The sequence below is a fragment of the Diceros bicornis genome, chromosome 6 (genome assembly GCF_020826845.1).
Source record: "Diceros bicornis minor isolate mBicDic1 chromosome 6, mDicBic1.mat.cur, whole genome shotgun sequence".
NCBI lineage: Eukaryota > Metazoa > Chordata > Mammalia > Perissodactyla > Rhinocerotidae > Diceros > Diceros bicornis.
Genome location: NC_080745.1, coordinates 51,654,410 through 51,667,194, shown reverse-complemented (window position 1 = coordinate 51,667,194; position 12,785 = coordinate 51,654,410). Strand labels below are relative to the sequence as shown.

The window sequence follows — 12,785 nt, the reverse complement described above, 5'->3', positions numbered from 1 at the left end:
CATCCATATTGTCACAAATGGCTGGGTTTCATCGTTTCTTATGGCTGAGTAGTATTCCATTGTGTATATATACCACATCTTCTTTATCCATTCGTCCCTTGATGGGCACTTAGGTTGCTTCCAAGTCTTGGCTATTGTGAATAACGCTGCAATGAACACAGGGGTGCATGTATCTTTACGCATTGGCGTTTTCAAGTTCTTTGGATAAATACCCAGCAGTGGAATAGCTGGATCATATGGTAGTTCTATCCTTGATTTTTTGAGAGATCTCCATACTGTTTTCCATAGTGGCTGCACTAGTTTGCACTCCCACCAGCAGTGTATGAGAGTTCCCTTCTCTCCACATCCTCTCCAACACAAGTTGTTTCCTGTCTTGTTAATTATAGCCATTCTGACGGGCGTGAGGTGATATCTCATTGTAGTTTTGATTTGCATTTCCCTGCTAGTTAATGATTTTGAACATCTTTTCATGTGTCTGTTGGCCATCTGTATATCTTCTTTGGAGAAAAGTCTGTTCAAGTCTTTTGCCCATTTTTTAATTGGGTTGTTAGTTTTTTTGTTGTTGAGATGCATGAGTTCTTTATATATTTTGGAGATTAAAACCTTATCAGATGTATGGTTTGCAAATATCTTCTCCCAGTTGTTAGGTTGTCTTTTCGTTTTGTGGATGTTTCCTTTGCTGTGCAGAAGCTTTTTAGTTTGATGTAGTCCCATTTGTTTATTTTTTCTATTGTTTCTCTTGCCCGGTCAGACATGGTGCTTGAAAATATGTTGCTAAGACCGATGTCGAAGAGCGTACTGCCTATGTTTTCTTCTAGAAGTTTCATAGTTTCAGGTCTTACATTCAAGTCTTTAATCCATTTGGAGTTAATTTTTGTGTATGGTGTAAGGTAAGGGTCTACTTTCATTTTTTTGCATATGGCTATCCAGTTGTCCCAACACCATTTGATGAAGAGACTTTCTTTTCTCCATTGTATGTTCTTGGCTCCTTTGTCAAAGATTAGCTGTCCATAGATGTGTGGGTTTATTTCTGGGCTTTCGATTCTATTCCATTGATCTGTGTGTCTGTTTCTGTGCCAGTACCATGCTGTTTTGGTTACTATAGCTTTGTAGTATATTTTGAAATCAGGGAGCGTGATACCTCCAGCTTTGTTCTTTTTTCTCAGGATTCCTTTAGCTATTTGGGGTCTTTTGTTGTTCCATATAAATTTTAGGATGCTTTGTTCTATTTCTGTGAAAAGTGTTGTTGGAACTTTGATAGGGATTGCATTGAATCTATAGATGGCTTTAGGAAGTATGGACATCTTAACTGTGTTAATTCTTCCAATCCAAGAGCACGGAATATCTTTCCATTACTTTGTGTCGTCTTCAATTTCTTTCAGCATTGTTTTATAGTTTTCGGTGTACAGCTCTTTCACCTCTTTGGTTAAGTTTATTCCTAGGTATTTTATTCTTTTTGTTGCAATTGTAAATGGGATTGTATTCTTAATTTCTCTTTCTGCTACTTCGTTGTTAGTGTCTAGAAATGCAACTGATTTTTGTATGTTGATTTTGTATCCTGCAACTTTACCGTATTCGTTTATTACTTCTAAAAGTTTTCTGGTGGATTCTTTAGGGTTTTCTATATATAAAATCATGTCATCTGCAAATAGTAACAGTTTCACTTCTCTTTCAATTTGGATCCCTTTTATTTCTTTTTCTTGCCTGATTGCTCTGGCTAGGACTTCCAGTACTATGTTAAATAGGAGTGGTGACAGTGGGCATCCTTGTCTGGTTCCTGTTCTTAGAGGGATAGCTTTCAGTTTTTCACCGTTGAGGATGATATTAGCTGTGGGTTTGTCATATATGGCCTTTATTATGTTGAGGTACTTTGCTTCTATACCCATTTTATTCAGAGTTTTTATCATAAATGAATGCTGTATCTTGTCAAATGCTTTCTCTGCATCTATTGAGATGATCCTGTGATTTTTATTCTTCATTTTATTAATGTGGTGTATTATGTTCATTGATTTGCAAATGTTGAAGCATCCCTGCATCCCTGGAATAAATCCCACTTGATCATGGTGTATAATCTTTTTAACGTATTGTTGTATGCGATTTGCTAGTATTTTGTTGAGGATTTTTGCATCGATGTTCATCAGTGATATTGGCCTGTAATTTTCTTTTATTGTGTTGTCCTTGTCTGGTTTTGGTATCAGGGTAATGTCGGCTTCATAGAATGAGTTGGGTAGCTTCCCACCCTCCTCAATTTTTTGGAAGAGTTTGAGAAGTATAGGTATTAAATCTTCTTTGAATGTTTGGTAGAATTCACCAGGGAAGCCGTCTGGTCCTGGACTTTTATTTTTGGGGAGGTTTGTGATTACTGTTTCGATCTCCTTACTGGTGATTGGTTTATTCAAATTCTCTACTTCTTGATCCAGTTTTGGAAGGTTGTATGATTCTAAGAATTTATCCATTTCTTCCAGATTGTCGAATTGGTTGGTATATAGCTTTTCATAGTATTCCCTTATAATCTTTTGTCTTTCTGAGGTGTCTATTGTAATTTCTCCTCTTTCATTTCTAATTTTACTTATTTGTGCCTTCTCTCTTTTTTTCTTGGTGAGTCTAGCTAAAGGTTTGTCAATTTTGTTTATCTTTTCAGAGAACCAGCTCTTGGTTTTTTTAATTTTTTCTATTATTTTTTTAGTCTCTATTTCATTTGGTTCTGCTCTGATTTTATGATTTCCCTTCTTCTACTGATTTTGGGCTTTGTTTGTTCTTCTTTTTCCAGTTCCTTTAGGTGCATTGTTAGATTGTTTATTTGAGATTTTTCTTGTTTGTTGAGATAGGCCTGTATTGCTATAAACTTCCCTCTTAGAACTGCTTTTGCTGTATCCCATAAATTCTGGCATGTCGTATTTTCATTTTCATTTGTCTCCAGGTAGTTTTTGATTTCTTCTTTGATTTCTTCATTGACCCAGTCGTTGTTCAGTAGCATTTTGTTTAATCTCCACGTATTTGTGGCTTTTCTGATTTTCTTCCTATAGTTGATTTCCAGTTTCATACCGTTGTGGTCAGAAAAGATGCTTGGTATTATTTCAATCTTCTTAAATTTAAGGAGACTCATTTTGTGGCCTAATATGTGATCAATCCTGGAGAATGTTCCATGTGCATTTGAAAAGAACGTGTATTCTTCGGTTTTTGGATGGAATGCTCTGTATAGATCTACTAGGTCCATCTGTTCTAGTGTGTCATTTAAGGCCAATGTTTCCTCGTTGATCTTCTGTTGAATGATCTATCCATTGGTGTAAGTGGAGTGTTAAAGTCCCCTACTATTATTGTGTTACTGTCTATTTCTCTTTTTATGTCTGTTAATAATTGCTCTATATATTTAGGTGCACCTACATTGGGTGCATAGATGTTTACAAGTGTTATATCCTCTTGTTGGATTGTTCCCTTGATCATTATGTAATGCCCTTCTTTGTCTCTTTTTACAGTTTTTGATTTAAAGTCTATTTTGTCTGATATGAATACTGCTACCCCAGCTTTCTTTTCGTTGCCGTTTGCGTGGAGTATCTTTTTCCATCCCTTCACTTTCAGTTTGTGAGTGTCTTTAGGTCTGAAGTGTGTCTCTTGTATGCAGCATATATATGGGTCTTGGTGTTTTATCCAGTCAGCCACCCTATGCCTTTTAATTGGGGCATTTAGTCCATTAACGTTTAAAGTAGCTATTGATAAGTACGTACTTACTGCCATTTTTTAACTTTTTTTCTCAGTGTTTTAGTAGTCCTTCTCTGTTCCTTTCTCCTTCTATACAGAATTGATGGTCTCTTTAGTTTGACCTCTGTCTGAAAGCTCTACTCTTTAACTCCCCTCCTCCCTCCTTTTATGTTTTTGATATCATATCTAACCTCTTTTTTGTGCATTTGTATCCATTGCCCTCTTATCATGGAAATAGATAATTTTTCCTATTTGTGGTCTTCTCTTTTCCCCTTAAATCAGTCTCGTTAACATTTCTTGTAGCACTGGTTTCTTGGTGACAAATTCCTTTAATTTTTGCTTGTCTGGGAAATTTTTAATCTCTCCTTCCATTTTGAATGATAACCTTGCTGGGTAGAGTATTCTTGGCTGTAAGTTTTTTCGTTTAGCACTTTAAATATATCATGCCATTCTCTTCTAGCCTGTAAGGTTTCTGCTGAGAAGTCAGCTTATAGCCTTATGGGGTTTCCTTTGTATGTAACTTGACTTTCTCTTGCGGCTTTTAGGATTCTCTGTTTATCTTTAATTCTAGACATTTCGATTATGATGTGTCTTGGTGTGGGCCTCTTTGGGTTTATCTTGTTTGGGGCTCTCTGTGCTTCCTGTACTTGGATGTCTGCTTCCTTCCTTAGGTTAGGGAAGTTTTCCTCTATTATTTCTTGTAATAGATTCTCTGCCCCTTTGTCTTGCTCTTCTCCTTCCGGGACACCTATAACACTGATGTCAGTGGGCTTGATGTTGTCCCAGAGGTCCCTTAGACTGTCCTCACTCTTTTTAATTCTTTTCTCTTTTACCTGTTCAGCTTGGGTAATTTCTTCTAGTCTTTCGTCCAGCTCACAGATCCGCTCTTCTGTATCCTCTACTCTGCTTTTGAGTCCCTATAGCGAATTTTTCATTTCCAGTATCATATTCTTCATTTCTGATTGGTTCTTTTTTATATCTTCCATTTCTTTGTTGACATTCTCACTGAGTTCATCCGTTCTCCCCACATCAGTGAGCATCCTTAACACTCTTAGTTTGAACTCTCTGTCAGGTAGGTTGCTCATTTCTGTTTCACTTAGTTCCTTTTCTGGGGTTTTGTCCTGTTCCCTTACTTGGATGTATTCCTTTGCCTCCTCATTTTGCTTCTTTCCCTGTGCTTGTATCTACGTATTAGGTAGGTCAGCTACGTCTCCTGCTCTTGGATAGGTGACCTTATACAAGTAATGCCTTAGGAGGCCTGCAGTGTGCTTCCCTCAGTTCTCAATGTTCCAGGGGTGAACCCTATGTGGGCTACGTGTGTCCTTCTGTTGTGGCCTGTTTGCTCCCCCTGTATGCGCCCAGGTAGGGCGAGTTATGCTCCTGGTCACCTGTTGTAATGCTCAGCTCTTTGTAGTTGTTGTGAGCCCTTCAGTCTCTTTATCAGGTGTGGGGAGCCCCAGCACAGTTGGCTGCAAGTTCTAATACTACATTTGTGTTGCAGTATTTCTTTTAAGTGAGTAGGCCCCCAGCGTGGCAGGTTGTTAGGCTCAGGGGCTTACAATTGCTATAAGCCTCCAGCCTTTAGGTCTCTTGTCAGCTCTCTGAGGATTGCAGCTGGGTGTGGCTGGCCTCAGGCACAGGAGCATCCAATTGTTTCAGGCTTTGGAAGGTGGGGCTAACCCCCTATGTGGGTCTTTGAGAAGCACAATTCTTCTGCAACTGACAAGCCCTGCCGCCCACAGGTCCACACACACAATCAACACAGTCCTACCCCGTGTGCGTGCCCCGACCTCCTGAAGTGGACCCAATCTCTCCACAGCGGGAGCCCCACACACTCCACCACCGCCCCACACTCTCCACCTGCTCCTTGTGCACGCTCTGCCCCACTGAAGTCGGCTCAGTTGCCAGGCTGCAGAGAATCCAGTCACCATTCTATGCAGGCCCACAAGTTGCCTGAGGGCTTGTTGTTGGGTGGGGCCAGTCTCTAGGGTGGGCTGCCCTCCCTGGCTGAGCTAGATTAAATGGGTGCTCTAGTGGGTGGGGCAGACCTGGGCTAGCAGGCCCCAGGGAGAACTCCAATGGCGTCTGTGTCAGCACGCCCACACCAGGCCACAACAATGGCCACCACGAATGTCCCAGTCCCTGGAGAGGTCTCTCCTCTCACTGAGATGTACTCAGAGCCTATCAGGTGAGTCTCTTTTCACCAAAGCGCTATGCACCTTTCTTTCTGGTGATTTTAGGTTGCTTTCTGAAACGGGTGAGTTTGCGCATGGGCCCTTTAAGAGCCGGTTTTATTTTCTTTGTGAACCAGGTTTTCTGGGGGTACTCCCCAATGTTTTAGTAGCAGGCAAAGTCAGATATTATGCCACTCGTCTCACTTGTGCTGGGTCCACAAAATGCCCCACAGCGGGGGCGCTCCCCGGCTCAGGGCCCCGCTCCTCCAGGGAGGCTGCATACCTGTGGGCTGCCCCCGGCGGCCGTGAAGCTGGTGGCTTGTGAAGGCAGCGTTTTTTCTCTCCAGAAGGGAGTTTCTGCCTCTTCCACCTCAGTTAGGATTGTCCTTTGTTGCAGGAGTTCCTCTTATCCAGTTTTCAGTTCTGTCTCAGGGGTAATTTTTCCACGAGTAGTTGTAAATTGGCTGTGTCCGCGGGAGGAGGTGAGTTCAGAGTCTGCTTACCCCGCCATCTTGACTTCCTGTCCTCACTCGGAAGAGTCCATTTTAAAATAGCAGCAATTCATTTATAAAATCTTAGCTGGAGCCAGTTCAGAAATGGGCATACAGTGTGCTTTGTGGCTCATTAGAAACAAGGAGCCACTTGTCCCATTGGTTTGTGGGTGCTGTGGATGCAGTGGGTAGGTGGGCTCATATAAGCAGCTTAGTGCCATCTTGATTCCAGAAATGGAGAACTCACTACAGTGATGGAGCAGGGACACTGACTTAGCAGTGAGAGGCTATAGGAGGGGCAATGGCCACCGTGGAGGAGCGGGCCATCTGCGAAGCAGAGACGAATCCTTTAGGCAGTTGTCTTTAGAAGTTCACTTTGTATTCTGTCTCTATGTAAATATTAAATGGCTCCATTATAAAGAAATAACTTATAAGTAATACTAAGCATACACACATTCAAACTCTCGATGTTTACAAATAACACTGTCCAGATATTTTAAAAGGGAAAAAAATGCATTTAATACATTCATAAGAAATAGCTTTTTAGAAAGTAAATTTACATATTTCAAAAGAGAATACCTTAGGAGAAAGATAAACTCATGGATTGATTTTGATGGGCACCTAAGATGTAGAATAAGCCCCCGTTTTCTCAAAGTCCAAATGGCAGATGGGATAGTTCCCATTTATAGATCCTCTCGATGTGCTGGCCATTCTGCTGGGTCATTAAGACACTAAGATGAATAACACAGCCTCTCCAACCTGTAGGAGCCCCACTCTGCACATGGATCTGAATATATAAACGACCAACATCCTGGCACCCAAGAGGGCAACGGGAGCACAGAAGAGGTGACGGTTCTGCTTGGAAGAAAAGAAAGTAGTGAGATTCAAGATCTTACTACCGTTCTCCTCCTTTAGAGAAAAATCCATAGCTGTATGAAGGTGTGCACATGGTACCCATTATGCCAGAGTAATTCAGATGCATGAACTTTGAACTCACACTGGCGTGACTTCTGTGGAGTCACTGCCCTTCTCTAACGCTCAATTTCTTTGCCTGTGAGATGAAGCTCATAACGCACACCCCTCAGAATTTTAAGTAAGATTGAGAATATGTATGTAAAGCACTTTGTGCGGTGGCTACTCATGCAGTAAGTACAATAAATGTTAGAAATTACTTTTATTTGCTATAGAAATAATAGCTATATAGATGGAAAGAGAGAGAACATTTAGGGATTCTTATGCAGACCTCTGTGACTAGGCATGAAGTTTGAATGGAGAGGCCATGAAGAAAGAGACCACACTGTAAAGTTCCTTCAGTGCCCAGAAAAGAGTTCCAACTTGATGCAAATGTGGTGGGGAAAACATCCAGCCTATAGGCAGCCAGCTAACATGATCATGTGTTGCAGGAAGTTAACTCTAAGGGCAATAGAAAGAAGACTTGGAACAGACAGCTAATTAGGAGACCTTTAAGGGAACCATTTCTGCTATGCAAGCAGACTGGTTTTATAATTTGTGAATCATTTTGAATATTGTTATGTTTATTAGTTATATATATTTTTGGCATCTATTTTAATAGTTTCTGCATTATTTGGTATGATTATTATGTTAAAAAATTGATAAAAACTTATCCTAAAATTTTGCCAGTACAACGATGCCACTTTCAAGAAATGTAGTACTGTAAATACAAAGTTTTATTTTGCAACTGACTTGCCAGAAGCATACTATTCTCTAAAGCGGGTGCACAGGCATTTAGATAGCAAAGGAGGGAAGAAACTAAAGCTATTTCCTTTTGTGAATCTCAGTTCAGTGTGCTTTTCTATAGCAACTTGACATTTTCTCTTTTCACCATGGAAAAAAGGCTGGATACATATTGGTGGTAGTCATAAATTCATGTATTTTTCAGAGGAAAAGAATCTCCTTATGAAAATTCTAAATCATGAATTTGGAGGGATAATCTTAAAGTACAAAAGATAGGTTATAGGAATTAAAGAATATATGAAAATACATTTTTACAATAGTAGCGATAGAAACATAACTTTTGATTTTGATCTTATTCAGAATATCACACAAAAAAAGTAAATGACAAGGTAAATATTGAATAGTTGTAGATCTAAAAGCTAAAATGTAATGTCTAATCGAATATCTGATGGACGGATTATGTACAAAAAGAATAGCAAAACTACAGAAGGCTCAACTTGCAGGCAAATCTTGTACTTTTGTGCCCTCTAGTGGCAATTTTAAGAATTGACCTACCCTCATAGAATTGTTTAAGAAACACGAAGTGGCTAAGGAGAGCAAGCCAATGGCGGAGGAAATAAACTGTACCCCCAGGACCCTGAGATTATTTCCTTCTCTTACCCCATCTAACTAAAGGCAGAAGAGAGCTAGCTGACTCTGGAGAGTCTTCAAACTGCTTCCAAGAATTCAAAAGATCTATTGATTTGGAAGCATAAACAATTCTGTTGATCATTCTTGAATATATCTTCTTAGACCCATTTCTAACATGGGATTCCCAGGCTCAGAACAGAAGCTTGAATTTTCATCTCAATCAGAAGACTCATGCATGAGACACAGATGACACTGAGCCTTTGAACCTCTGGGAGCTGGACACTTAGCCAACAGGCTCCTGAGCCTGGGATCCTTTGGGAAACCAGCAGACAGCTTGTTATTAGAAGACGAGGGAAATAGTGATGCTTCTATTTCACATGGATTTTGCAAGATCCTCAAAATCAAATTGCACTTGCAGAGCAAGGAGGTTTGCTATAAAATTTTAATTCAATAGCCCTAGTTAGATGGAACATCCAAATTAGAAAAACACTTGTTTATTAAAACCAAAATGATATATTTTCTCATCTTTACCTTTCAGCGTTAGCTTAGTCCCAGAATTAGATGTAGATAGTACAGCCAGGTCTGCAGAGCACCTTAGGTAGTTTTTTAATATTATTCTAAAGTGGCTGGAATTGGATACATTTCTGATGGCACTTCTTCCATGGCCCTTAGAGAGAATTGAGCCTTTGGCCTTTATGTGGTTGTAGATTTTTTTCAGATCACTTTGCGGTCCTATTATGAGAATTAAATGAATTGAAATGTCTGTAAATTTTCAAAATAGTTTTATTAAACCCAGTCACTACATAAGTATTTATATAATACTTCTAAAAAATATTCAGTTTTTTACAAATGAAAGCTTTTTTTCCCTAGCAGACAATGCCTTTTAACAGTGAGTTCGGATGCTGCACCGGAGTGAATTTAATAGCCTGGAGATCCTGTTTCACTTTCTGAGGGAACAGATCCTATAAATTGCATTCTATGTGCCATTCCACTTCCTGTCCTCAATGATGGTGAGGCAGAAAAACAGCTGTTGTGTGGGAACCGTTCAGAGCTGTGTTTCTCAAACCACAGGTCATGGAAGGGTGGTTATGTAGGCTCCATTTCCCTTTCTTCCAAAATAGCACTCAAGGCTCTTCTGACCTTGCCGCCTTCCACCTCTGAATCGTAAGCCTACTGGGGAATAAATTTATCCTACTTCCTTTTGTTGTATTTATTTTTAATTGGGGAGGAATAAGTACATATCCTGGAAGAGGCTAAAGCTCTCTTGAGAGATCTGCTAGGTAAAAAAAAGTTATGTGTGTGTGTGTGTGAGTGTATGTATATACACAGTTCTCTTGGTTAGGAGGTTAGCATTCAATGATCTAGGATCTACAGCAAACCACATCACTCTGATTTTTATATTTTAATACACTTTATTTTGATCCTACCCCTAAATGGTATATAGAGAGATTTAATTATTCTTATGGTTTAATAGAAACAAGCAAGCATTTACCTAGGTTTACAATAACCCAAATGCCAAGGATTAAACAATATACCATGGATTGACAAACATGCTGCCTATTATGCCGCACAGGAGAAGGTGGAAACACGCTTCATTGGTGGCTGGAGGCAACTGACGCAAATACACTACCTGGAAGGTAAACCTGGCCTCTCTGCCTTGTTAATAATACAAACATCAGCACAAGAGCTACTTTAATAATGATCATGTTGTCAGCCCCTTTTCTTCCTCATTGACTCTGTAGTTGTAATTTGCATGAAGAATGAAATTGCTCTTCTGCCTCTCATCTCAGTGGCTTCCTTTAGGAAGTTCGTGGTTTAAAAAAATAAGTTGAAGTTGTTTTCTGTAAAAGCAGGGTGAACTAGGAATTCTTAACAGCTGGCACCCATCAGAGGGCCTGCTCATTCGCCTGGCGTGGAGATCACAAGCACAAGGCCATGGAGGAATACTGACTCCAAGTAATTCTCATTAAATAAATGGCAAGAAGACAGCAGAAAGGACAGGCAGGAGTTATTAGATGTTGTTTAGGCCTCTGGTTGGGTTTGTTTTGTTGTTTTTTTTTTTCAGATTTGCTCAAGTCTGACCTAATTATTTTTTGATCGAACACAAAGGTACTCAACTGTGTGAATAGTTGTAATACAAAATCTTGGGTCACCAAAGCTGAGGCAGTGTTCTCTGAACCTAAGCACATAGAAGTCTTAACATCCAAATGATTTGGATTTCATTCTTCTCTGATTTTATAATTGTACATTTATTACTCTTGAAAATATTTTTATTGCAAAAATAGGTGATTACTCTGGATTCTTAAATAAAAAAGTTCATAGAGATGGGGACACTTTTTCAAGGTGAATTCTCCTTTTGGTATCTTCCAAGTATTTGTTGGGGAAAGGGGCCAAGTCTCATTTTCAGGGCCTCCCGTGAAATGTAGTTGGTCTTTATGAGTCTTATCGTCATTAATTAATATTTTAAACTAAACTTTTTAACCGAAGTATATATGCTAATAGTTTTATTTCCAAGAGCCTCCTGAGCAAAGTGTAATAATATTACCTGTTTGACCACAATAAAATTCAACGGAAGTTAAAGCAGCTGCACATAAAAGGCAAATGATAGCACATCTATTTAAAAAGGAAACAAAAAAGGAAAAAGAAAGAAAGAAGTATGTCCTCTTGCAGGATTTCTTTGTTTCCATGGTGAGCTTTTCTATAAGGAATACTCCCTTTGTTCACACTAGAGGTAAGTGGCTCATCAAACGTTTACATACTCGTATGAACAGATTTTGAGCGTGGAGGCTTTAATTAGCCATGTGCAACACATTTACAAGCTTATGAGAATTGGAAAAGTCATGGGGAAATAAGATAAAGAAATTAACTGAAAAAATGACAATGATTTGGCCAGTTAGAAAATGTAATTATACTGTGTTTTCCTTCAGATTACAAACTGCCTGCATGTGCGTTCAATAATCCTTTGAGTCTAAAATGCCTTGACTGATCATCTAGAATAGGAGCAAGCATTACCAATGAGTTACCACGAAAATAAATATTAATAACAAATAATCCCAACATCTTACTTTACATATTCACTTATTATTCTCACCAATAGGCTTGTTTCCAGGGTTGCTAACAAGCTGCTATACTGACAGATTTTTCCCACCACCTGCTAATGAACAGTATTGTGCCTCAAGTGACCTGTTAGAGGGAAGGAGGCGGAGCTGGGAGGAACGTAAATAACCCTCTCACTGGCTAACAGACTGTTAAATAACCAAGAATTGGCTAAAAAACACCCACCCTCTTATTTGTTAATTTTTGTTGATCACCCAAGTGAATTTATGTAAATACTTAGAGCTCAAAGAAATTGCTACTTCTGACCCTCTTTGCTCTGAAATATTGGGCATATTTGTGATTATCCTCCAAGCGCAAACCGTGCCATATGTCTTACAATATTACAAATGAAAGGGGGGGAGGAAAAAAACCAAGATAAGCATACATTTCCTATTCACTTTTCTAAAGTAATTTAATAAATTCCATTGGAGAGAAAAAGTTAAAAGTTGGAAGGTCATCTTTAGGTCATATATCTTAAATCACATTTTTTTGTAAACAAATAAGCAAAACAAACTCCCTTTTCCTGGGATCCCTTCCAGTAACCAGATTAAAAAAGGGAACTTGTTTCCTTTAAACTGCAGAGCAAAGTCCAGAAACCTGAGTCTAGAGTTCAGCGTCTTCTAGGGTGTGGCCCCCAGCGCTGTCCGGCCCCATTGCTGGGCCAATTATTTCCTAAGTGGTTTTCCGCAGGCAGACATCATCCACGGCTGTTGCAGATGCCGCTCTGAGTGCTACCTGCGTTTTACTTACGCCTTTTATTTTTTTTTTAGCTTTTTTGCAATTCAGTCTTATAACTCATCGTTTATATTACTCCCATCACTGCAGGAACCACATTTTACTCAGTTTGGACACTGTCCTTTCTCCCGGCATCTTGTCCGTGTCTATCCCATAGTAGGGTATCAAGTGTTGATTGAGCACAATTAGATTGATTTCATATCTGTCTTGTGTACTATGATAACAAAAATCCGACCTGACACTAGGATAATAATTCCATAGTATT

The 12,785-nt window shown here is 39.4% G+C and overlaps 1 protein-coding gene across 3 annotated transcripts in view; it reads left to right on the top strand.

Annotated features, from left to right (window-relative positions):
* The window catches only part of PRKG1 (protein kinase cGMP-dependent 1), a 1,198,754-nt gene that overhangs the window by 1,112,195 nt on the left and 73,774 nt on the right, over positions 1-12,785 (top strand). The window contains exon 1 of one of the 3 annotated variants that reach the window (XM_058543437.1): positions 5,833-5,887. The exons of the other annotated variants lie outside the window; for them this stretch is intronic. Coding sequence (XP_058399420.1) covers positions 5,868-5,887 — 20 coding nt within the window. The 5' untranslated portion in view covers positions 5,833-5,867. Of the gene's footprint in view, positions 1-5,832; positions 5,888-12,785 lie in introns of those variants that run through there. 3 annotated transcript variants of the gene reach the window in all.